The sequence below is a fragment of the Cyclopterus lumpus genome, chromosome 9 (genome assembly GCF_009769545.1).
Source record: "Cyclopterus lumpus isolate fCycLum1 chromosome 9, fCycLum1.pri, whole genome shotgun sequence".
Taxonomy (NCBI): Eukaryota; Metazoa; Chordata; class Actinopteri; order Perciformes; family Cyclopteridae; genus Cyclopterus; species Cyclopterus lumpus.
Window position 1 is genome coordinate 9854911 of NC_046974.1, and position 22234 is coordinate 9877144.

Consider the following 22234-nt stretch of genomic DNA (forward strand, 5'->3'; position numbering starts at 1 on the left):
CACCAGCACATAGTCTTCATGCTGAGCTCTCCAACCTCCCATCTGGCTAGGAATATGAATGCATGCCAACTGTGGGTCTTGATGGCCTGCAATAAACCAAGCCAGAGTTACCATGATGTTGGTGGTAATGCCGATTCTGGCATTTATGTATGTATATCATGCATGATGCTGATAGATAATATGTTGTGCCAGTAATATTATTAATCATATTGGATTTCTTTATTAGAAAACTGCACAAATAAAATGAAAACAACAACGTTATATTTTCTCTATGGCATGTTTCTGTGTCATACGAGCGCACTAACATTGGTATATGTTCAAAACATTCTCAGGGAAGAAAATTACAGTTATACTAGAATCAACAATCGACACAACGAAGTCCACAACTAAAGAACTGACAACTGTGGTAGGCCGTCACACAGTTGGGTTTACTACAGTGTTGCTGCTGCTGCGTTCATGTTGCTGGCTGCTATGACGAGCAATAATGGATCCAGGTTTAGGGTCGCAGGTGTTTTTGCTGCAGTCTTTTCTGCTTTGCATTTAGCCAAAGCACAAACTGACTGAGACACCACATTAACGTTGTGTTTCCTTCAGCTGAAGAAAAGAAGGACTATGGCCCATTGAAAGTCAGCCATTGTAGTTGTGCTCTGAAGTTCTGCATACATGCCTATCTTGTGGAGTTGGTAAATCCCAGTGAGTGAAATAAGATGCATCTTTCATTTGTGTCCCCGGTTGGAAACACAATTGTCGTTTTTGATATCAAATTAATAGTTCTGGTCTTCAGTTGTGTCCAGGTTGAAGCTCTTGTAATGTAACACAAACCTCAATGACAGGTCTAATGAATTACCGACATCTAAGACGCTGCGTTGGTGGATGGAATAAGACAACATGGCAAAATACGATTAAAATATAGTTAATGAAATCATCATCCAAAGAAAAAGAAACTTGACTAGTGTTTTCATTTGCACACAATCTACATTTCTGTTGTTCTTTTTTCAATTGTGTCAGAGGGGTGGGGGTTTCTTTATGCTGGGGGTCCCATACATGCAGCCACAGAACAAAACTAAATAAGACGATGGTGTTCACATTAATGTTAAGTCCTCGTCATTGTCTTAAACTGGCAAAACATCTCTGGAATGTTCTTTCAATACATAACAGTTTACATATTTCCCCTTGCCATTTTATGAAAGTAATAAGCCACTCGGCAGTGATTTACAGTTATTTGAGAGCAGCTTTATGCCTCTCCATTGTCTGAAAGGTAACTGCTTCCCGGGGTGTATTGTTTTATTGTGAACACAGTGGTTTGGTTATTGAGTTGAGGGGATGATTTCAAGTCCTTTTTCTTGTGTCCTCTGTAGATCAAACCTTTTGCACTTTGTCCAGTCAAAGTCAGAGAGGACGAGAAGGTGCAGGAGCTCAACCGACCGCACAGAAGCAACTCCAAGGAGCAGCTCACCGAGGTGAGTCTTTGGACAAGACCTTTCACCTTTTCACAGACCTCCGACGGCGAGCTAGGCTATCCACTTTCACAGGCCAAGGCAGGAGAACCCTGAAGTGGGTTATAGAAAGCGGTCGGGCGACAACAATGTTGAGGCTGAGATCAGAGAGCAGCTGGTGCAGTAGCTCCTGCTGTTTCCAGCTATCACCTCATAAATCCCCCGTGTGTTGGGGAAAAGACTGGCTGGCTGGCAGCACATAGACAGGAAATGATTAGGCCGGTCGCACAGCATCACCTTGTTGGCCTGGCATTATTTAAGCATGGCGCGGTTAAATGTAGACATGACCTAACGCAGTTCAGCCAGGTGTGAGCTGACCTTGAAGACCCCAGAATGGAATGAGTTAAAGAAACCGTTCCAATTATGTTTGCAGCAGCATCCATATGGCAGCCCATTTAGAGGATGAGTAGGTGCCAAAGGAAAATGGAGGCCTTGGTTCAGCATAAGGGATGAAATAATGCAATTTAGATACAGGGAACATAATGAGAATTTATGCAAAATCCCAAGCGGCTCATTTTAAATAAATGTAGAAATATGCTTCCTAACTAATGCCCGTCAAGCAGACCTCCCAAACCTAACGAAATTCAATCAGACTGTTCATTTAGCTGACGAAAGCAGAGAGAGAGAGAGAGAGAGAGAGAAAAAAAAAAAAGAAAGAAGAGGAAGGAACATGTGCAGCTCCCTTTTCCAGCAGAGGTAAAATGATGGAAGGAAAAGATTTTAATGAACTTATTAAGTGCATTGTTTTAAGCTATTCAGCGTTCCAATAAAAACCCAGCCTAATTTTTCCCATCTTCATCCTCTTTTCTGTACGCCTTGCTGCTCGGTTTCTCTCGTGCACTCCTCCCCCCACTTCCCCTCGTACTATTTCTCTTGAATTTGTGTAAAAGGCTGTCTTTTAATGAAAAAGTCAGGGGGAAGAGGCGGGCTTGTCAGATAAAAGACCGACGCTGGTTGACAGCTCTGACAGGGATATACGACAAGCACAGAAAAGGAGGGGGACAGAGAGAGAGAGAGAGAGGGGGAGGGGGGGGGTGGACGTGGGGGTGGTTGCGGTGATGTAGGTGGGGGTGGCGGCACTGTTGCACGCAGTAATCGCCGACGGTGTTAGATGTGGCATGTCTCTCTAATCTGCTGCCAAATAAATGGTGCACAGACGCTGATCATTGTAGCCACAGCATCCATATCTATCCATCTCTCTTCCTCGGCTTGTTTTTACCTTCTTCTTCCTCTTTATGTCCGTCAATGTGTCCCTCTCTCTCTACTGGCTTTGCTCCATTCAGTAAAGGCCTGGACATCATACGCACAGCGAGATTCCTCACTAACACCGTGTCACTGTCTCTATATTTTTTCAGCTTCATTGAAGTCTCCGCCACCACATTGAGTGCGCTGCTAATTTTTTCGTAAAACACACTCCACCGTATCAAAGTGGCTCCCAAGCTTTAAGAGCTCTTAACTAATGATGCCGCATCTGCAACGAGTAAAATAGATTTCTCTTGTCTTACCGCCAAAGGAAATAGAGACAAATGTGACATGTGGATGCGCCCGCCTGCAAAAACAGTCATGCATCAATTTATGAGCAGGGGGTAAGAAAAAAAAGGGGGACGCTGTTTGTTCATTGCCATGGTTGGGTCTTTATCTGTTTATTTTGACTAGGTAATTGTGCCTGCGGTGCAGCGGGGCCCCGGCACTAAGCCACACAGGGATTAGTGAAATATGAGGTGGTGGAGGGGGTGGGTTTCACAGCATCTGTATCCTGCGGAGGAGAGGGCTGCATCTGTGGTGCTGTCAGGGTCTCTAACACCCTCCTGTATCCACCCACACCCACCCACACACAGCCAAACCCACGAGCTACCTGATCTGCCACAGAAGGCATATATACATGTTCGCATCCCTTCTCTCATCATGCTCCGTCGAGCTCTGATATAGTTCGCCTCCCTGGGTTGGGAGAAGATGGACTGGACCCTCCCCTCTTGTCGCCATGTTTTTCTTTTTCTTTTTCTTTCCTTTTTTTTTTTGTAAGGAGAGTGGAGGAGGGGGCATGGAAATGGGGAGAGGATTAGGGGGAGGATTTAGCAACATTTCTCTTCTCCGGGGCTGTTTAGTTAACCCTTAAATGCCGCCAGCATCCACCCCATTCCTCTCACTACCAACCAACATAATCACCACACACACACACACACACACACACACACACTCATCCTCCTCCATCCCCCACACTCCCTCTCTGGGGCGGTTCTTAAATCCTTTTGAAGTCCTAAGCGCGGCAGAAATCCATTGAGAGCCATGTATAATGGCTTTTAAGAGAGAGTGTTTAGCTGGATGCCGACCCTATGGCTTATGAACCGCTGGCGTTTTAATGGATCCCCCCTTCTTCCCTCCCCTCTTTTCCTCCCTTCACCGGCACTAAATCCAATGGATTGTCCCTCATTATCATTTAAATAAGCCTCTCTTTCTGCTCAGAACGCTCCAAGTTGAATGAACTCTACATAGTAAGGCTAATTCCAAATGGCCTTGGCCTCCCACCACCTATGCACATATGCTCTCATGCACAAACACATGCACACACGTATTTAAGTGCACTCACAACATGCACAGACAACAGAGCACATGCTCACTGAAACACAGACGTTTGGCCCTTTTTATATGCACATATATTGCATTCTGTGCAGTTTTCCTCCCCTCTCCTCCGGCCTTATCTCTGGCCTCGCTAGTGGATGGAGCAAAGCGGGAATAGCCTTTTGATTCCCGCAGAGCCGACTTTCCGGTTCGCGGCGGGACTCCTCCCTAATCGTCACCGCAGGAGCCGTCCTGCGAATCAGAGGGGCACACAGGCGATGATGAGGGCTGAGGCCAAGAGCAGGTGTGGGAGAAAGGATGAGGGGTATTGGGAGGGTGCGAAACAAGGGAGGCAGTGGTGGTGAAGGTGTGGGGGAGGTCGCTTGGATTGAAGGTGGACCTATGGATGAAATTGGTCTAGCAGAAAAGTCCCCTCCAGAGACCAGGGGGGGAGAAATTGCCAATCTAGACAGAGGAATAAAAGAAGTGAAAAGTGGAAGTGGAGGGAGGGATTTAGAGATTGGTATTCGTGCTGGGCACTGACAGACAGAGCCAGAGAACAGAACAAAACCTAGCTATTCAGTCTCCGTCCGGCTCTTGTTCAGCATTTAGAGGACTGCATTAGAAAACACAGGAGGAGTTTAATGGGCCAAAACACATCCCTAAATGCGTTGAAGAGATATTTGTCTTGAGTAAAAGGGGCTGAAGTAAGTTGGTTTGGTTCCAAAATGTGGCAGACAGCAATTTAAAAAAAGATCTCACAAAATAAAGACAGAATTGAAAAACAGCATTCCATGAGGAACAGTGTTGAGACAAAATTACATTCTAGATAGATTCTTTTGTCCGTAAAGTATACCGTTTGTTGTTTTTTGTTTGCAACACAAAGTCCGGGGGAAATTATACAATGAAATAAGACAGTCAAACATCCTGCTAGCAGGGAAGAGCTGTTACTCATTCTCAAAACATATATATTTCTATATCACGGTGTGTTTTATCATTTGTATTCTGGTGCAAGTGATGGCTTCACCCCATGTGTCTATCAATGTCAGATGGTCGTCCTACAGGCACTGAAGCAAGTGGTGAAAATGAATCTTGACCAGCGCTGCAGCGCATTACTCCGTTATGAAACCATCTGAGTCAACAGGCAAAGATTAGAACACGTCATTAACCATGCAGTTGCTTCCTAAGGTACCCTCTCAGATTCAAGTAAAGCCTGTACACTTCCCACTTGGCTTAAAAAGCATTTACGCAGCAATAGAATGACTATTGTGCACTATATTACTTATCGTCTTACAAAAGGATTATGGTTTTCCACAGGGTATTTCCATGACAACTCAAATGTAAGTCTCTCACGAGGACATGAATGATTGTTTTTAGATCGGGTGCTGCTCGGCTACCCCCGTGGTGGACGCCAGAATGTATGGGAGGGATGTGTGCGCCGTGCGGTATATAGCGGGGCGGGTAAAAGGTTAACGTGAATATTGATATTAAAGCGGCGCTGCTTCATCATGTCTGTGTCAGCGAGTGAAACACTTCTTAAAGGTCATCCCTGTTCTCCTCTCTCTCCCTACAGAGTTCCATTCACTCGCTGTCAGGCCGCGGCTACTCGGTAAGTGGCATTTTCATGCTTCATAGCTTTACGGCAGAATTACAATCTCCAACGACCCGCTTTATGGCCCCGGCGCTCGACATTTTAATTATGTTAAATAGAGTAATGGAGAAATCATGATATTAGGAACATTAATTCTGGCTGACTGATTAAATTGCGGGAAGGTGTCCTGCGCTACCTTGGCGAAAAGAGCCTTGTTTTATTGGCATCGATCAGCATTCAACAGTGATGCAATTTGTCAGAGTTTTATGTCTTCCTCCAGTGACTGCCAATGGAGAATCCGTTTGCTCCCATATATGAAAATATGCCTAAGAGCCTCTTAAAGGCCCCCGTATCTATGCAATAAATACAATGTCTCACCACCACAGGACCACATGTACATCTTCAGGAGGATGCATAGCAGTTAAACATGTCTTGTGATTTGTTGGAAATGACTCACTGTACAGTAATAGGAGTCAGTGGGATGGTTTCTGTCATCGACCATGTGTTCAAGGTAAATGTGCCCGAGGAATATTTAGTGATTCCTTGGAAAACGTCAACCCAATCCTTTCAAACAAAGACTAGTTCACAAATAGTCAGAATATGACTATTTTTATCTCTTGAAAGCATCTGTTGCCTTGCCCCGGTGCTGTTTCAGGCAGTTAATTTGTGCTCTTGCCCGCCCATTGTTTCAATGATGTGCCTAGTCTCTGGGTAATAGAGACAGCAGTCGTCCTTTGCTTAAAGGGGAACTAATAAGAGGAACATTCTTTAAAGCGTGCTACTTTTAGCTGATGAGTGGCATATGGCAGTTCTTATTGCAGCTTGGAAGCAATCATCCCGACAAACAAAACAACTATAAATGGTTTGTCATCGTTAATCTGCCTCAAAGGACTGCAGTTAAAGCACTGAACAAAGCTTCACTTCAAAAGACCTTGATCTCTGTGCAATCTTTTGTGTTATTTTTTTATTTTTTATTTTTTAATAGAACATGTCACATTCCTATTCCCCAGCGGCTGCATACTCACAGATGGATGAAAACAAATAAGACCTTCCCAAAAAGCTTGCGGAGCCCTTTGGCTCAAGCTGTCAGTTTGAGTCGGCAGGGAACGCTATCTGAGAGAAAGGAGGGAGGAGTCACAGTGAGTGGGCAGAAATGGAGGGGGAGGAGGCTTGGTGGTGGTGGTGTGAGGTCATTGGCATTTGGCATTGTGCAAGAAAAGGAAAGTCCAGTTACAAGGGCAGGAAGTTTTATGTTGTCTGGCTCTGCTCTCTGGCTATCCGATGGTGCAATCTGCAGCATTCTTAGCCTCTGGGCACCTCCTGGGTGCTGAGCTCTGACTCTCAATCTGCTCTGCTGCCGGGTCCGCTTGATTTCTGGGGTCTCCTTATCTGTAAGTGCTTCAGGCCTTACAGTATGATGGTTTCGAAGGGGGGCATAGGGCGTAGGGTTAGGGGGCTCTAGGGATCTGCCACGCAGAGGCTGAGGGGGTATGGGAGGAGGAGGCGGAGGAGAAGACCAGGGTCTGCATGGAGTGCTATGGCTGGAGGAAGAGAGAGGCTATGTATGTGGGTGGGGTGCTGTCAGTGAGGTGGGGAGGGGTTGTGTGAGGGTCAGCAGGGTGGGCACACAGGCGTAGGCAGCGCCACCGGCCACCAATAGCACGGACAGAGCTATCTCCTGGTTGGCCCTTGGCCCTGATCGCCATCAGCGAGTCTGCCTCTCCACAAACTCTCAATAAAATCAAGCTGGTAGATGGGGGCTGGTTATCTGTCACAAGGCACTAGGAGGTAAAAAAAGGCAATCTCTCCTGACAGTTTGCTTTCTACTTCTATGGGAGATAACGCCGCTTTTTGTGTATGCTTCCATATGTCGCCCTTCGTATGTTGCCTGCCAGGCTTTAATGGCCTCATTTGAATGGTTTGGTCAAGAATGGAAAGGCCGCCCCTGGGCTTTAGTGCCAGACTCATGAAAAAGGGAAGTTGGAAGTCACTAGGGGGTTTTCAACAGAAAATACCTTTTATACTGTGTTAAAGTGATTTGGCACACACTCTGTTGTACTTTGTTTGTCTAGAAAACTGGACAAAGAGCTTAGAGATATTTCACCACTGTGTTACAGTTACAAAGTTGCTCATTGAAAACACATTTCCAATTATTGATAGTGCTTCCAAGTTGTATCTAGTGGTTTGCAGACACTTTGCCTGACAGGCATTTACAACAGTGCTAACAAATAGTGGCCATTTACTTTTTATTCTCGCTTAGGCAAAGGAACAGTCACTTTATATCGTACATACAGTAATAGCAACCGGTTTGAAGTGTTAATATATTTAACCTAGCCTCTTTATTGAGTGACAAATAAAGGCAAAAGGCCAAAAAAATCTATTTTGAAATAACGTGACATACATGTTATAGTCACCCAGGAGACAACTGGTGTGATGTTCAATTCTATAATACGTATATAATGAACAGTGACGTGTTGACTTTATTGTCATTACATCAAACATTGCACCGTGCTTGCCTTGCTTAGCTTCTATCTATACTGCAGGACAACAAACAAAAATATGTGACTTGTTATTGTTCAGACAACCCTCTTTAAGTTACTCATTCATACAACCATGATGTGTTTATCCAGGTGATGCCGTTGCTAGACTTGAATCCACCCCCCCGTAACCTTCATCTCCTGTTCAGGGGTGAGGGACCGTTGAGTCCAGCAGCGATATGTAGCAGCATGACTGGGAATCGCTATCTCGCTCTCTGTGGAAGACTGGATATGGAATTGTTTATCAGGCCGACTCTCTCCTGTCTGCTTTGTGCAAGCTTCATTATAGCCTCGTCTATGTTTGGGAGACAATATCTGTGGCTTGTTTCCTGCGCTGCTACCTGTTTGTTGTTCCACTGGAGATTGGCCTGGGCTCTGGCGATTTATCATCCTCTCTCAGGGGCTCCTTGATAAAGAACCCAACATCCCTCTCTGCGCCCGGGAGATAGAGGCTGCAAGAGACCGGGGGAAATGTCAAAGAATCTCACTGGAACGATCTGCCCATACTGTCGCTACCCCTGGGCCGGATGTACTGTATTGGGGAGGAGACATTTTAGCTAAGCGAGAAAAAAACCACACACCTCCCTTTCCTTTCAGACGAAGTGATTGAACTTCAGTCTCCCCCATCTTTTAAAACCACCCAAGGCCAAGCTCATGTTTTCACGCACGATAAAAGCATAGAGCTTTGTCTGACAGTATAATCTGACTCGTCTGTTTTGGGAGGGTTTATCTCTGCGATGTCAGGGAGTAAAACCTTAGCCGGAGTGTTTGGGTTGAGGGAGAGTGCTCGGAGCTCTCAGACACACCCATTCTTCATTTCCCCTGCTCGGGTTGTCATAATCATATTTAACGCTAAATGAGTCTATACTCTAAACAGAGCAGTCTCCAAGTCATTTGTGCATATTTAAACATCATTGTTTTAATTGATTTGGCATTCACGACCTCCACATTGTGGCAAACACGCTTCCCTGTCTGAGTGACGAGGCTTGTTACAAGATCTTTATCGAATACAAGGATTATGTCACTTAATTATAATAGAAGCCATTAAAGCTTCATGCTTTATTAAACAAAATGACACAGATCCCCTGGATTAAATGCTAAACACAGCAATTGAAAGGAAATTGAGTGTAAATTCTATCTTAGATATTTTTGCAGCAAGGTCTTCTTGGTCACTGCACCATTATCGGCATACAGAGCTTCTACAAAAAGCCGTTGCTGCTTCCCACACAGTATATGAAATGTTTTAACTACGTCTTTGTGAGCACCTCTGTCTCTCTCGCTCTGCTTACTTTTCAGTGGGGTGTGCAGGTGTCTCTATACCACCGGCCCTGCACATGGTGAAAATTAGTGAAGGAAACCAAGAACCCAGCAGGAGTAGGCTGGGGCCCTGACATTGTCCTGGCCTTGGGGTGGGGCTCTGCCTGTCAGGGGCCTCTCTATGAGGGCTGTCCGCTTTGAAAAACCTATTTGTTTATCCCCGTGTGCGGTCTGGCTTCAGATCCCGGACACTGCTGCTCACTGCGCACCAGGGACCTGGGCGGTTGCCGCTAGCAACAGATAAAAATTGCTGTTAACCACAGCAGGGCCCACAACACATCAATCAACAGTTCTGCAGATAAAGGCTGCAGGCTTCTGGGGCCCCGGCTGAATGGCATGGTTGAAAATCCTTTTCCAGTGGCTGAACACATACAGCTCTGATGACGGAGGCCTGCCATCATTCAGAGTTGAGGAGGGAAACTTCATTTTCAGCAATGCAGCTCAGGTTTTGTTCTAATGGAGATGCATTAGAATGGCACCAACACAAAGAGGACTCTGGGAGAGGTCATTTGAATAAAAAGACGACACTGTGAATTAGTGTTCACCGGGCCTCAGAAAAAAAACAGCCCCAGCATAGTTCAGTTGTTCCAAATGAACTCTTAATTGCTTTTGCCACTTGGCTTTGCTCTTAAGGCTGCGTAAAAGCTTCACCGCATTCCAGGATTGTTAGGATTGCATTGAGATCAACGATTGGAAATGGCTAGAAGCTGTACTTCCGCGGCCCAAATTGGCATTAGTACAAAAAGGATTCACCAGAGGTGACTTCAACGGCTCATTCTAACCTTTTTTAATCTTGTTCCACCACCCTTAAAGCAAATTTATGGTGATGACTTTGATGCCTGGTAATGAAAAAGAACAATACTGATCTTTTCTCATATCAAATCAAGTTAATGTATTCCCAGACGAAGCTCTACGCTATCACCCATATTGGAGTTAGTCCAAATGAAGCACAGGCTCTCGTGAGTAAAAGCATTAGTTTTATCCCCCGAAGCCTCGCCTTGATTATCATCACTCTTGCGTAGTTTGTCCTGGATGCACTGTCCCTCAACTCACATTTGCCCCAGTTTAAACAAATAGCCCTATAACGTAACAATCCTACAATTCTCTGAGGATTTGTTTACTGCAGGCTTTCTCCCCATTAAGTTTCACGGACACTGTAGACAAATAAAGTGGTAATTCCACTTTATCATATGTTACATATACCACAATCAAGCAGCAATTACATGCTCCTTCCATTTGTAAGAGCTCCCAATGACGACGTGGATGTTTTAATGAGGGCTGTAATGAACGCTCAGGGTGTTTGGCAAGTCTCCGAGATGTTGCTGGGGCTTTTATGGCTCCCCATTATAACGTACAATTTGCATCAGCAAATTACAATGCTCCATATCATTATCCTGCACCAAGGCCCGATCATAAATTAGAGCTCCAATTACAAACATCTATCTGGGAACGGGGAATTAATATGATGGCAGCCCACCATAAGCAGACAGGAGGGAGAGAAAGCCTCCTGTGGACTGTGGGATGACTTCCATAGAGGTGTGATATTCTCATAAACCGCCCGTATGGGGAATTGACGCTTCCAAAAGAAATACACTGTTTTGGGATAAGAACGTCTGCTAGTTCTGTTGTGGCCCTTCCATATGTTCCATATTTCATGGTGCTCTGCACATTGAACTTTTTGGTATTTCAATCGTCGTGCTTCTGCTACACAACACCCACTGACGTTGGTGACTGACTGTTTAACACTCTTCATTCAAAAGCTATGTCCAGTCCGCTGCGTCTCAATTCAGACCCAGCTATGTCTCTTTCTCTGTCTCTTCCAATCTCCCTCGGTCTCACTCTCTCTCCCTTTCTCATCCCACTTGATTATACACTGGGGGGGACATAATAAATCATAGAGATTTATCATGCTGCAGCTTATTAATTCAATGCCACAAGTGTAATATTAGTCTCTATCATTTTAAGAAGCAGGCATTGCAGCATTGCCAATGTGCCCCAAGGAATATGAAGGAAGCCATTTAAGTTTGGGAGGAACAAAATGAGAAAAATAACATATTTTGCGAGACTTCCCAAGACTTGTCATGGTTGTTCTTCACTCGTTCTTCTTCGTAACACACCCCACTTTCTCTGACTGATAGAAATTCAGTGCCCGCTTCTCTCCCGAGCGCTAACAGTTGTTGCAAGGGAAACAAACAGCAGTGTACCTGTGATGGCTGTGTTGCCTGTAATCCGCGACCCGTGACCGAATCTCGAACGGAGAGGTAGAACAAAAGGCGTACGTCAACACAGCGCTGCAGGCGCGAAGCAGAAACCACCTACTGATGAGACAAAAGGCCTGCGGGTCTCCCGCAAACCCACAAGAGCTCCCCGGCGCCGCACAAACAAAGCCTGAAATTAAGAAGAGCCAGAGGCGGGCCCATTTCTAGAGCAACGCTAACGTGTTCTTTTTTCACGGCCTCTATGGATTTCTAGTATTGGATTGCAATAGGGCAGGATACGAAAAACAACACGTTGCCATTTTCACTCACAGATTTTGAGGAAGCAGGTTTCTCATTCTTTTTGTTTTCTTCTTTTTTTTCCGCTCCTCTCAACATTCACGCCTCCTACCACACTTTCCGAGCTAATTTTAAAAAGGTACTAAACCCCGCCCATGTAGCCTTTGTCAGACAATGTTTAATTCATATTTTTTTCCATTTTAACCTTGCTTATCTGTAGGATCAAACGCATCCATCTGTGCTTTTTGGCTGCAAAGTCAGAGCAGAGGATGACTGCAAGCCCTTGTTTGAGTTTGAGAGGTCATAAGATGAAGAGACTTTCTTCCATATTCACAGACACCCCCTGGCAATTATTCCTGCTATCTTTAATGTTTCTATGAATCTATTAGGGTTAAACCTCCCACCCGCCTCTCAAAATGTAATTCTACCCCGCCTGAGTACCTATTCCAAAATCTGTAAAAAAAAGTTTTACTAAGTAGGTCATGTTCTGCCACTCGTCTTCTAATCACTCAGCGAAAAGAACACAATTTCTCTCCATCGGAGCCCATGAGCCTCGCTCCTGGGATTTCTGTGAGCAACATACACTCATTCTGGCATGTGTTCTCTCCTTTTCCTTTCTCTCTACACTCGTCTTTTGACTTTCCTTACCGATTATTTGACAGCACACAAGCAACACCTACCCTGCCTCCAACTTCACTAGACACACACACACACACACACACACACACACATGCACACAACCCCTCCCTCTTCCCCCTAAGTCTCTCTCTCGCTGTCTCTCTGTCTCTCTCGGTGGAGAAGGTGTCTGACAGTAACAGCAGGTAAGGTATAAGATTACAGGAGAAGCAGGGGCAATTATACCTCCAGCTGATGCTGGTGTGTTTATGAGGAGAGTAACTGTTAATGACAGTGTTGTGGTTCCTCCAGAGGCTGGAGTACAGCTTAGGAAAACCTGCTGTGTTTTGTCAGCCTAGCTTCCTGTTATGTTGTAGATACTTTTTTTTCTGTTTGCCTATTTGATTTTTGGTCTTTCACTCTTTTATGCCTCGCAGACTTAGAGCCCTCCGTTTGAGCTGCCGTGCCTTTGTGTTGCCCTGCACATGCCGTGGTTTAACCTTTAGGGCAAACATTGGCACCAAGCTGGTGCAGGTTTCCTGCATTTGCGTACTGACTTGCTAAGAAAAGAAAAATTGTCTTCTTAAGGTCCTTGCAACTTTAAAATGTGCTGTCCAGCCATACCTCACAGTTGTTATTTGCCATGTTGCACCATATGTAAATCCTAGTGAACTTCTGTCGGTGCCAGATGGTGCTAAGACACTATTTGTCTTTGGTTTCCTCTGAGGCTGCACCTGTTGGGGCTGAATCTACCTGTTTGACTATCCGTAGACCTGCATACTATTTGTGAATATATCCTTTACACTCTCTGTAACATTGCACAGATCTTATAGAAGCAGTGGAAGTGCATTTGAAATATATACAAATTCAACATTTTCGGGTTCTTTCATGTGATTTTCCTCATGACTGCTGAGTCAGTTTACAATAATAATAAAAAAAACATCCCTTGATCCCACTCCAGACCCAGTTGGGGTTGTGTTGTTGTGGTTGTTGTCCTGGCTTAGCTGTGACCCTCTCACTGACGGTTGGTTGTTAAAGCTTTGAGCGGTCTTCAAGATGAAGGTTATTTTACTGTTTCACTCATTGAAAGTCGCTTTGGATAGAAGAATAAGCTAAATGCCAGGAAACGTTAATGAATGCCAGACTCACCCACCAGTCTTATGGCCATCACCATTCACGCTGCAGACCCCATCCACTGTGCCTTCCGCGTGTGGTTGGCCTTGGCCCGATCACACTGGGGCACATGGGAGATTAACTGGGCTGGCTTACTCACTCAGCAGGTTGCCCGACTCCCCTCCACTCATCCCGGCCCAATCTGCCAGCTAGCCTCCTGCTCCACCGAGCCATGGCAGCAGGGCACCACAAGCCCGGCCCGCCTTCATTACGCCTGCCAGATGGGCTGAGAATTAGATTCGAACTCCCACCATGGAGTAAGGGAGTGGAGAGAGATTGAGGAGGGAGGAAGGGAGAGAGGTGGCGGAGAAAAGGGGAGGGGGGGAAGAAAGTTGTGGGGGGAAAGAAGTAATGTTTTTTGTTTTCATTTATGTTGCAAGTTATTACATTTTAATGTAACACCCCTGGGACCTGGCAGCATTAAATGCCTGTTCTTGAATAATCGACACTAACTGCAAGCAAATGCTAGGGAGAAATGAAATTAGCGAGCGCAGCAATTTGGCACAGTGATTATCGGCTCCTTGGAGGCACTTCCTGATGATTTAAGAATGCTAACATTTAAGCAAGTCAGATCTCATTACTCTTCAAGGTTAAATCGAGCTGTGTCGGAGGGGAGGCAGATTCTTGATTGGAAATAGTGCTTCCTTGTATCTCTGTCTGTTCATCTCTCTTTGTTTATGCCAATGTTTCTTGTGCTTGCGGCAGCTCACTGCAAACAGAAAAGACTCAGGGCTGAAATCTCTCACACCCAGTGTCACCTTTTGCCAGCTCTTAATTAGATCAGCAATACCCTGTTTCCAAGGTGTGATTTGTCTATTGCCCAGGGTCATCACTTTTGCCACGAACACTGCCATGCTGACTGCCTCAGCGTGTTTCTGAATCTCTGTGTACACACACATTCCCTTTCAACAGATGTATGGCTGGGCCCCGGGTTGAACAAAAAGAAAATTGGGACCTTTTTGAATCCAATCCAAAGGCAAAGTGTTTATTACTTTTCCGACTGCGACACAAATGTTCTTTTATACTGTATATTGCTCCTCTATTCTCACTCGTTGTATGGATGCAGAAACGATTTTCAAAGCAATTCCAGCCCTGGCATCTTCTGGTCCAGTGTTTCCCTCTGCCAGCCATACACATCTGTTCCCCACACGAACTTGATCCAATTAGGTGACACCAGACAATGGCTTACTCAAACTTACTTAAACCCAGCACAGCGCCAGGGCTCCCCAACAATACGGAAGTGTTTTCTCTTCTATTACGGGGTGTCAGATATTTTTAAAGGTGTCTTTCCGCCGCCGATGTGTCAGCCCCCGTCTCCAAAAGGGGGCTCAGCTGGGAAAGTGATAGGCAATGAGGATAATGATGCGAGTGGCAGCAGTGTGGTGGATGCAGATGCACTTTACCAAGCTGTGTTTGGTAAATCCTTTCCTCCGCTGCACTGCACCCCGTGAAGTTGAGGGACAGATGGGTTGGACTTTTATCTCCACTTTCTAAATGCCGGAAAAATCAAAACATTTTTCTCTGCATTGATGAGATTTATTTAAAGCGAGGCAGGAGCAACAAAGCGACTTTGGGGAATACGTCTATTAGTTTTTCCAAGCTGTTGTTTTCTCATGCAGGGGGGGAAATCATTGCAAGTCAAATGTAATCATACCGCCGTTGGGTTATGCTCCGTCTCGAATAATAATAATATTAGGATGGTCCCTGGCATTGCCTACATCAGGCTTGTAATTTGAATTTCTGAGACACGTAAGAAGGCTGATGTTAATCACAACCAATCACTGATGTTATCGTTGTTGTTTTTTTCCTTGTTTATAACAGCTTTATCTTTTGGCACATCTTGAAATTTGGCAGCCTGAATTCATTATCTGCAGTGTTTCATGTAGTCAACAAACATGGTGTCTGTAATGTGGGATTTTGCTCCTATTACTTATATGCTGTGTGCAGTGTACTGCATCTGATGTCTCTGCATCACATCTTGTCTTTGTTGTGGCCTAAAGGATTTCTGGATTGTAACAGGGTTACCCCCGGAATGAGGATGAAGTCTCTTAATTGTAGCCAGGCATTTCCACATGAAACGTTCATGCTTAAGTATGATTAGCAGAGATTAAGGTGGGTTTGTTTTGCCTTTAAGAAGGCCCTGTGACAGTTTGGAAATGGCTTTTACAAGCAGAGCCTCCTTAATCTAGTGCCACGAGTTTTAAACCACCTTTGCTGAATTATTTACATTAAAGTTCCGATGTCAGCGTTGGGGCCACGACTTTTAATCGAACACCGTTTGCAAAGTGAGAGGTTTGTCAGTACCACTTGAGGAGCTATTCGGCAGTTATTAGTAGAGAAAAAAATAATGTGTTGCATTAAGTTCAGAGAGACTGTACCTTTTGTAATGGAAGCAGTAGCTTGTACATGTTTTATTTCAAAGACTGACAGGATAGACAGAGTGCTCAGATCAAATAGTGGTCCATTCCCCCAGCCAGTGATGTGAATCCATCTTCCCATCCAAGCCATTCTGCTATCATGTATCCCATTTCCATATCGTCTCCCTATCATGTATATGAGATGCAGCCCTCCCATGTGCTGGATGATGTGATCCCTAGATAGATTCATTCATACATAATGATAAAAGATGAGTTTGGACAGGGCTACTTATTTGACAATCATTGAAGTGCCACTGTGATGGATGGCGGGGAGGATCTCCACCCCTCTCCCCTCCCACCCTATAACTATGGCTCCCTCTTCTGATCCCCCCCCTATTCATTTCCCCCAGCCGAGCTCAAGGTCTCGGCTCACTTTAAAAGAGAAATATCAAATTGAATTAAAATTGCTCGCTCACCCAAAACAGAGGCCTGTGCGCCTTAAAAATCACACATCTGTTCCCACAATTCATTGTAGCAAAGTCAATCCCTCTCTCGCTGTCTCTCTCTGGGTGCGTGGTAATGTGAATTATTCATGCCAGCGGGGCCGCGCCGTGCTTCATCATGTTAAAGTGCCCATGACATTACTGATGGAGCCACCGACGCCCCCGCACTGCTAGCTATGCTAATGCATTTGGAAGGAGTCAAGAAAAGAGATGGCAGCACCTCTAGGGATCAGGAGGACAAGAACATATCACCTATTAGAAATTAGTACTTAAAAGTCTAAGTCCTAGTCCAATTGCAAAAGATCCCTTCCCTTTTAAAGAGAATCCTGTGAATGAGGAAACCAAACATTGTTGCCGTTCCAGGGATCAATCAGCCAACCGTCACAATTAAACTCATCAGGATGTGTGGCAGTTGAACAAATGAATGCGTTTCACTCAATCCTTCCCCCACCCACACTTTACCAGCTCATGCTGAGATTCCAAGGGTTTGAACTCCACTTCTCAGCTGGATTAGCTTTCTGCTCACTGAGAGAGTGCATCTCAGTGGCACCCGGGGGATTACTTTGTGTTGGTGTGCATCAGTGCTGGGAGCTTGTGCTGTATTTATCGGAACCCTGAAACTCAATAAGCCAGCTCAATTGTAAGAGAAACATAATTAACTTTGAATGTAGAGCATCAGTTTAGCTTGTGGAAGAATATACTTGCACTGAATGGTGGTGTAGTGGACATAATGCGGGTCCACGGGGAGAGGCCGTCATTCAGCTCCATTTTTTTAGTCCCTCAGGTGTTTGTATTCACGGTTAAGAATGGTATGATTGATAGGAGTTTCTAAGCCAACAATCACATCTCGCATCTCCTCCATATCTGCTCGGCAGATTCATGCAAACGGAGGCCTCCACCCCCCCCCCCCCCCCCAAATGTTATTTCACGATGTTGTAAATTGATCTCGCAAAGAGCCAGTACAGTCTGGCAGAGGTTTTGCACAAAGAAAACAAGCAGAGAATAGGACGGAAGCAGAGAGGAGAGGCTGAACATTGTATGAAATATTTCCACTGTCAGTTTGTGTTAAACTGGCCTCCGCTATGCTCTTTGTGAAGCTTTTCTCGCCTTTTCAGAAACCGCCCGCGCGTCTGTAAAGGTGCCGGGTGAGATGAGCACAACTGATACTGTGGTTCCCACGCGCCTCGCCTTCTGAAATTTCACAACCGATAGCGGTTACTGACAGCGGAGGCCCGATACAATCTCACCTGATTAGAAAAAAAGAGGAGTACGAGCACAGTGAGAAAGAGTTGAGGGAAGGTGAGTAAGAAAAAAAGCGAGCCGAGATAGGGGCCCCATCAGATCTCTGAGGTTGTGTCTGGGTTTCAGTTGACACACCTCTGGCGGGCCCCGAGTGCACCACGCTGTCCACAAATGAGTGGGTTGAGTCAAGACTGATGATGCATTACGAACCACACTGGCATTGCTTTATCTTATGATTGCAAATTTGAGACAGAGATTCTTCAAGTATGATTACACATTTTGTGAGCCAGGTCAACACTTTTGACAAACTATAACCATGTTAAGACTTCCTGAGGCAAACGCATACATAATCATTTTTTATTTTTTTTTATTTATTTTTAATAATTGAACCATCACATTTGTTACCTTGACAGTTGTATCCCCTGGCACTGGGCCCCCATAAGGTCAACCATAAGGGACTTTAGAGAGGAGGGACTATATAGTAAATAGCCAAGTTGCCAGGCTCCTGGGAGCTGCTATGATGAAACTAAAGATGTTATCATAGTCAACCAGTCTTTCTTGTTGGAAAGAGGAAGAAGGAAGGCAGAAGATGGCATCATCCTGTTTGTTCTTTTTTATGACTTTATTATTCTTTATGATCCTGGTGATATGATGGAGTTTAACTTTAAGTTATTAACAAACACAGTGATTTGACTTGCTCGACAACATCTGTGAGATGCAAGTGGAAACCCAGACGCTTTGAACGGAAATTGTTTCCCAAACACAGCACTCAATTCTAAAACATATCCCCATTTAAAAATCACAATAATTGAAACATGTTTTTTTTGGTTTAAGGCTTTTTCAATTTCAGTGAATCGACACATGTCACAAAAAGTCCGCCCAACTCCCCTTTCCTCCTCCCATTAGCAGAGCTGCCACAGACCCTCATTGCTGTGACGGCTCAGTCACAATCTATTACAGTGACTGAATGCCTACACATCTCACAACTGGCACCAAATATTGGTTTTGCTGATAAATTCTGGAATAAAATGCCACATTAATGCGGACAAAAAGAAACAAGAGGCTTGTCTGCAGGGTGTGGGTGGCTGTCCCACGGGAGAGGAATCTCTGGGATATAGAAATAGTTACAGCATCACCCTACAGGGGTTCCGCCACCTCCCCCTCACAATCGTTCCTATACTCCCAGTGCCGTGCCGCTATCGATGCACTCGTATGTGGCTGTAGTAAGACAGCAAACTTTTCATTTACCATCGACACAGCTCCCACTCCGAAAGCAAGCCTTCGGGGTGATGTTAGGTCTTTTCATAAGTTACAAAGACGTAATTAGACAAATTAGCTCAGCAGACACTCGGGGTTGCGTTTTTAATGGCTGCGTGTTGCCTAGGTTGATAATTAGCAGGCAGCCGCTGCTCTAAAATCACACATTGCACCCGGGGCCTCGCATTCGTAACCTGACAACCAGTAGCAGGGCGGTGATGAAGGCTTATGCATCCCACAGGCTTGGTTTGTCTCACTTGCCAGCCAGGTTTGATGTCGGAATTCACGCTGAGCCACTGTGCAAATCTCTTGTTTATGCCCATGTATCATTTTCTTCCAGGTTGAGCATGCCATCCGTTCGGTACGGTGATGAATTCAAATCAAAAGGATGTGTTTTTGCCTCAGAGGCGCAGATTTTCATTTGAGCCAATCACCTTTATGGCTCAATTCATCAGAGCCTTGGTCTACGTGTCCAGGTCTCTTGTTGTGAGCAGCACCCGGGGAGCCGATGAGCCATTTCCACACACCCTGCTCCTCTCCCACTTTTAATGACTTGCCGATGGTGATTTTCACCAAGCGCCTGTTTTTATTGGCTCGGAATAAATTCCCCTTCTCTCTGACTGCAGACATTCTACTTAAATTGGATCGAGGGTGCAGAATACCAAATCGGAAATGACCTGGCAAAATGCAGATTAACTTGTGACAGAATGTATTTGTCCATTTACTGGATGTGTCCATATTAAATTTGTGACACCGTGTTTATCACAAATATGTGCTGCAAGCGTTTCACTGCTGTTACAATGTTGTTCAGTCTTCATATGCAGCAAGAAATGGATTTTCTCTAAATTTTCCATTTATTTCTATACAACCTCAAGCACTAAGGCATGTCTTTGTACTCGTGTTTTTCATTACATTTGTCATTATATAAAAATATGTCATATTCAGCTGCTTTCAGTAGTGCATTGAATGTGTCGTACTTCACTCCTTTCAGCAGAATTCAACACAATTCGTCTGTTGTAATCAATTGTGGTTCTACACGTCTGCTGATCACTCCATACAGAGAAAGTAGATGTACTGACATGTAAGTTTTGTCTTTCATAATTATAATCAACTTATATTTAACATTTCAATAAACCTGAATTATTGAAGCAAAGTAAATCAAATTAAAATGAAACACTGCATGTATAGAACTATAATTTGCCCTCAGTCCCACGGGCTTTGTAGCACATACTGTCTTTCTGTCCTAATTGTGGGGACGAGTTGGCACCTCGACCGACTCAGGAAGGAGATGATTGGGAACAACGTGCTGTGAGTGGATAGCAGGAGCTTTGTGTACTGGAGAGATAAGGCTGCAGCCCATAGCATGACAGGGAGTCAGGGACTGGAAAATGGAGGACAAGAGGACTATAGCCTTAAGGCCAAAAGACTGAGCAGAGAGTAATGGGGGCCAGCTCTCACCGAGGATACTGCCCAAACTGCCAGAGAGAGGGGGGGGGGGGGGGGGGGGGCACAACAAGTGCAAATTAGCTGCCTCGCCGTGGTAGCTGACGTACTGAAATGTGAAAACAAAAAGGCACAAATGACATATTTGAAGGTGCCTTTGATTCCAGGTGCAGGAATCCGACCCCCATTGCGACCGCCATGAATTTCACAAGTAGAGACCAAAACAGAGCGGAAAGCTGAGTGAATCTCTCACAATTGAGTGATAATGATAATGTCTCCCCAGGAAGAGTTGTAATCCCCTTTGGTGATCCTCTTGTTTTCATCTCATGCCATCATCAGGTCAACATTTCCATTTGTAGAATACTTTATGACCAAATACCTGCAAAACTAATGGAATTTCAATCAGTCTCTGCTGCACTTTGTGAGATAAAGCAAAGCCAGATTTGTGCTGGCTTCTGCCGGAACGTGATCCGGCACCTTTCAGATTGGGACCGGCGCCCATTTGATTGGAGTCTTTTGTCATTGTCCACATCTGTTTAAACATGGTGTCTAATATTTAATGTTATATGTTGTATCATTCTTTGAAGTTACTTATAAATGGCCTATTTACAATGCATTTTAACCAGCTCTCAGCACTCCTCCGGTCACATGTGTCATGATGACAAGTTGGTATGCCTCATGTAGACGGTCAGTGTTTCCTCTCCCCAGATGTGTGTATGCGCGGGTGTAGATGTACCTCAGGTCTTGTTTGCGGGCCGTATCTCCCTAAACAGCGGCGCTTTCTAGAAGTCTCTTTCGCCTCTCCGGCTGCAAACCAAGTACTAATCAGTCACAAGGTCAGCTGGAATTAATCAGCCGGCATCTTAAAAGGAAATGGCTGTCATCTCACATGGGCCATATGAAGATCGTCTGAGGGCACAATCCGAGTTGAAAAATACTTTTAATTTTGAGCGTCACAGTTTCCCAGGCGTGATTCGTGGCTCCATTCATTATGCGTGATGCCTTTAGACTCCTCTAATGGAATTTTGCAGTTGTGTTTCTCCCTCTTTCGCTTTGCCCTTTTCGCTCTCTCTTTCATGTCACACACACACTGAGCTCCTCTGTGCCGGGCCTGCCTATGGCACTAGACGTGTTGGATCATTTGATTCCAGCTAATAAGCAGTGTTAGCCCAGAGAAAGGCATAAATGAGTTGTGGCCTGCCTCCTGCGTTGGACGACTGGAGGCTCCGAGCCAGTCAGCTTGCTGGAGGCCGATTGTGTCGTTAGCCTCCAGATACGTACGTTCTCCTCGAGGATGATGCTGGAACAAGGAAATGTATCTTCCCTGGTGTTATTTCTTAAAGTATTTTCTGAAGTTTCGCTGAAAATCTCAGCATCTTAAAATTCCTTAAAGATCATGTGTCTTTTTCACATTTTAATGGTTGTATCTAATTAACTAACCCGCATTAAAGCCCTGTGCCAATGTGCAGTTGCTTAGTTAGGTGTCAGTCAGTAGTATGAACGGTGTGACAGGAGAGATGTGTGTTGTAGATAGATGCGCTAGCACCGAGCCATACGCAACACTGCTGCCTGCACACATGGATGCAAACAGACACAAACTCCGTCCTGACCTCATGCCATCTCCACCCTCACACACAGTTACACACATG

The 22234-nt window shown here is 45.0% G+C and overlaps 1 protein-coding gene across 1 annotated transcript in view; it reads left to right on the forward strand.

Moving 5' to 3' along the window:
* fbrsl1 (fibrosin-like 1) overlaps nt 1-22234 on the forward strand; it is a 253704-nt gene that overhangs the window by 107234 nt on the left and 124236 nt on the right. Inside the window, 2 exon segments of the mRNA XM_034541227.1 lie at nt 1359-1460; nt 5629-5664. Of these exon segments, the coding sequence (XP_034397118.1) occupies nt 1359-1460; nt 5629-5664 (138 nt within the window).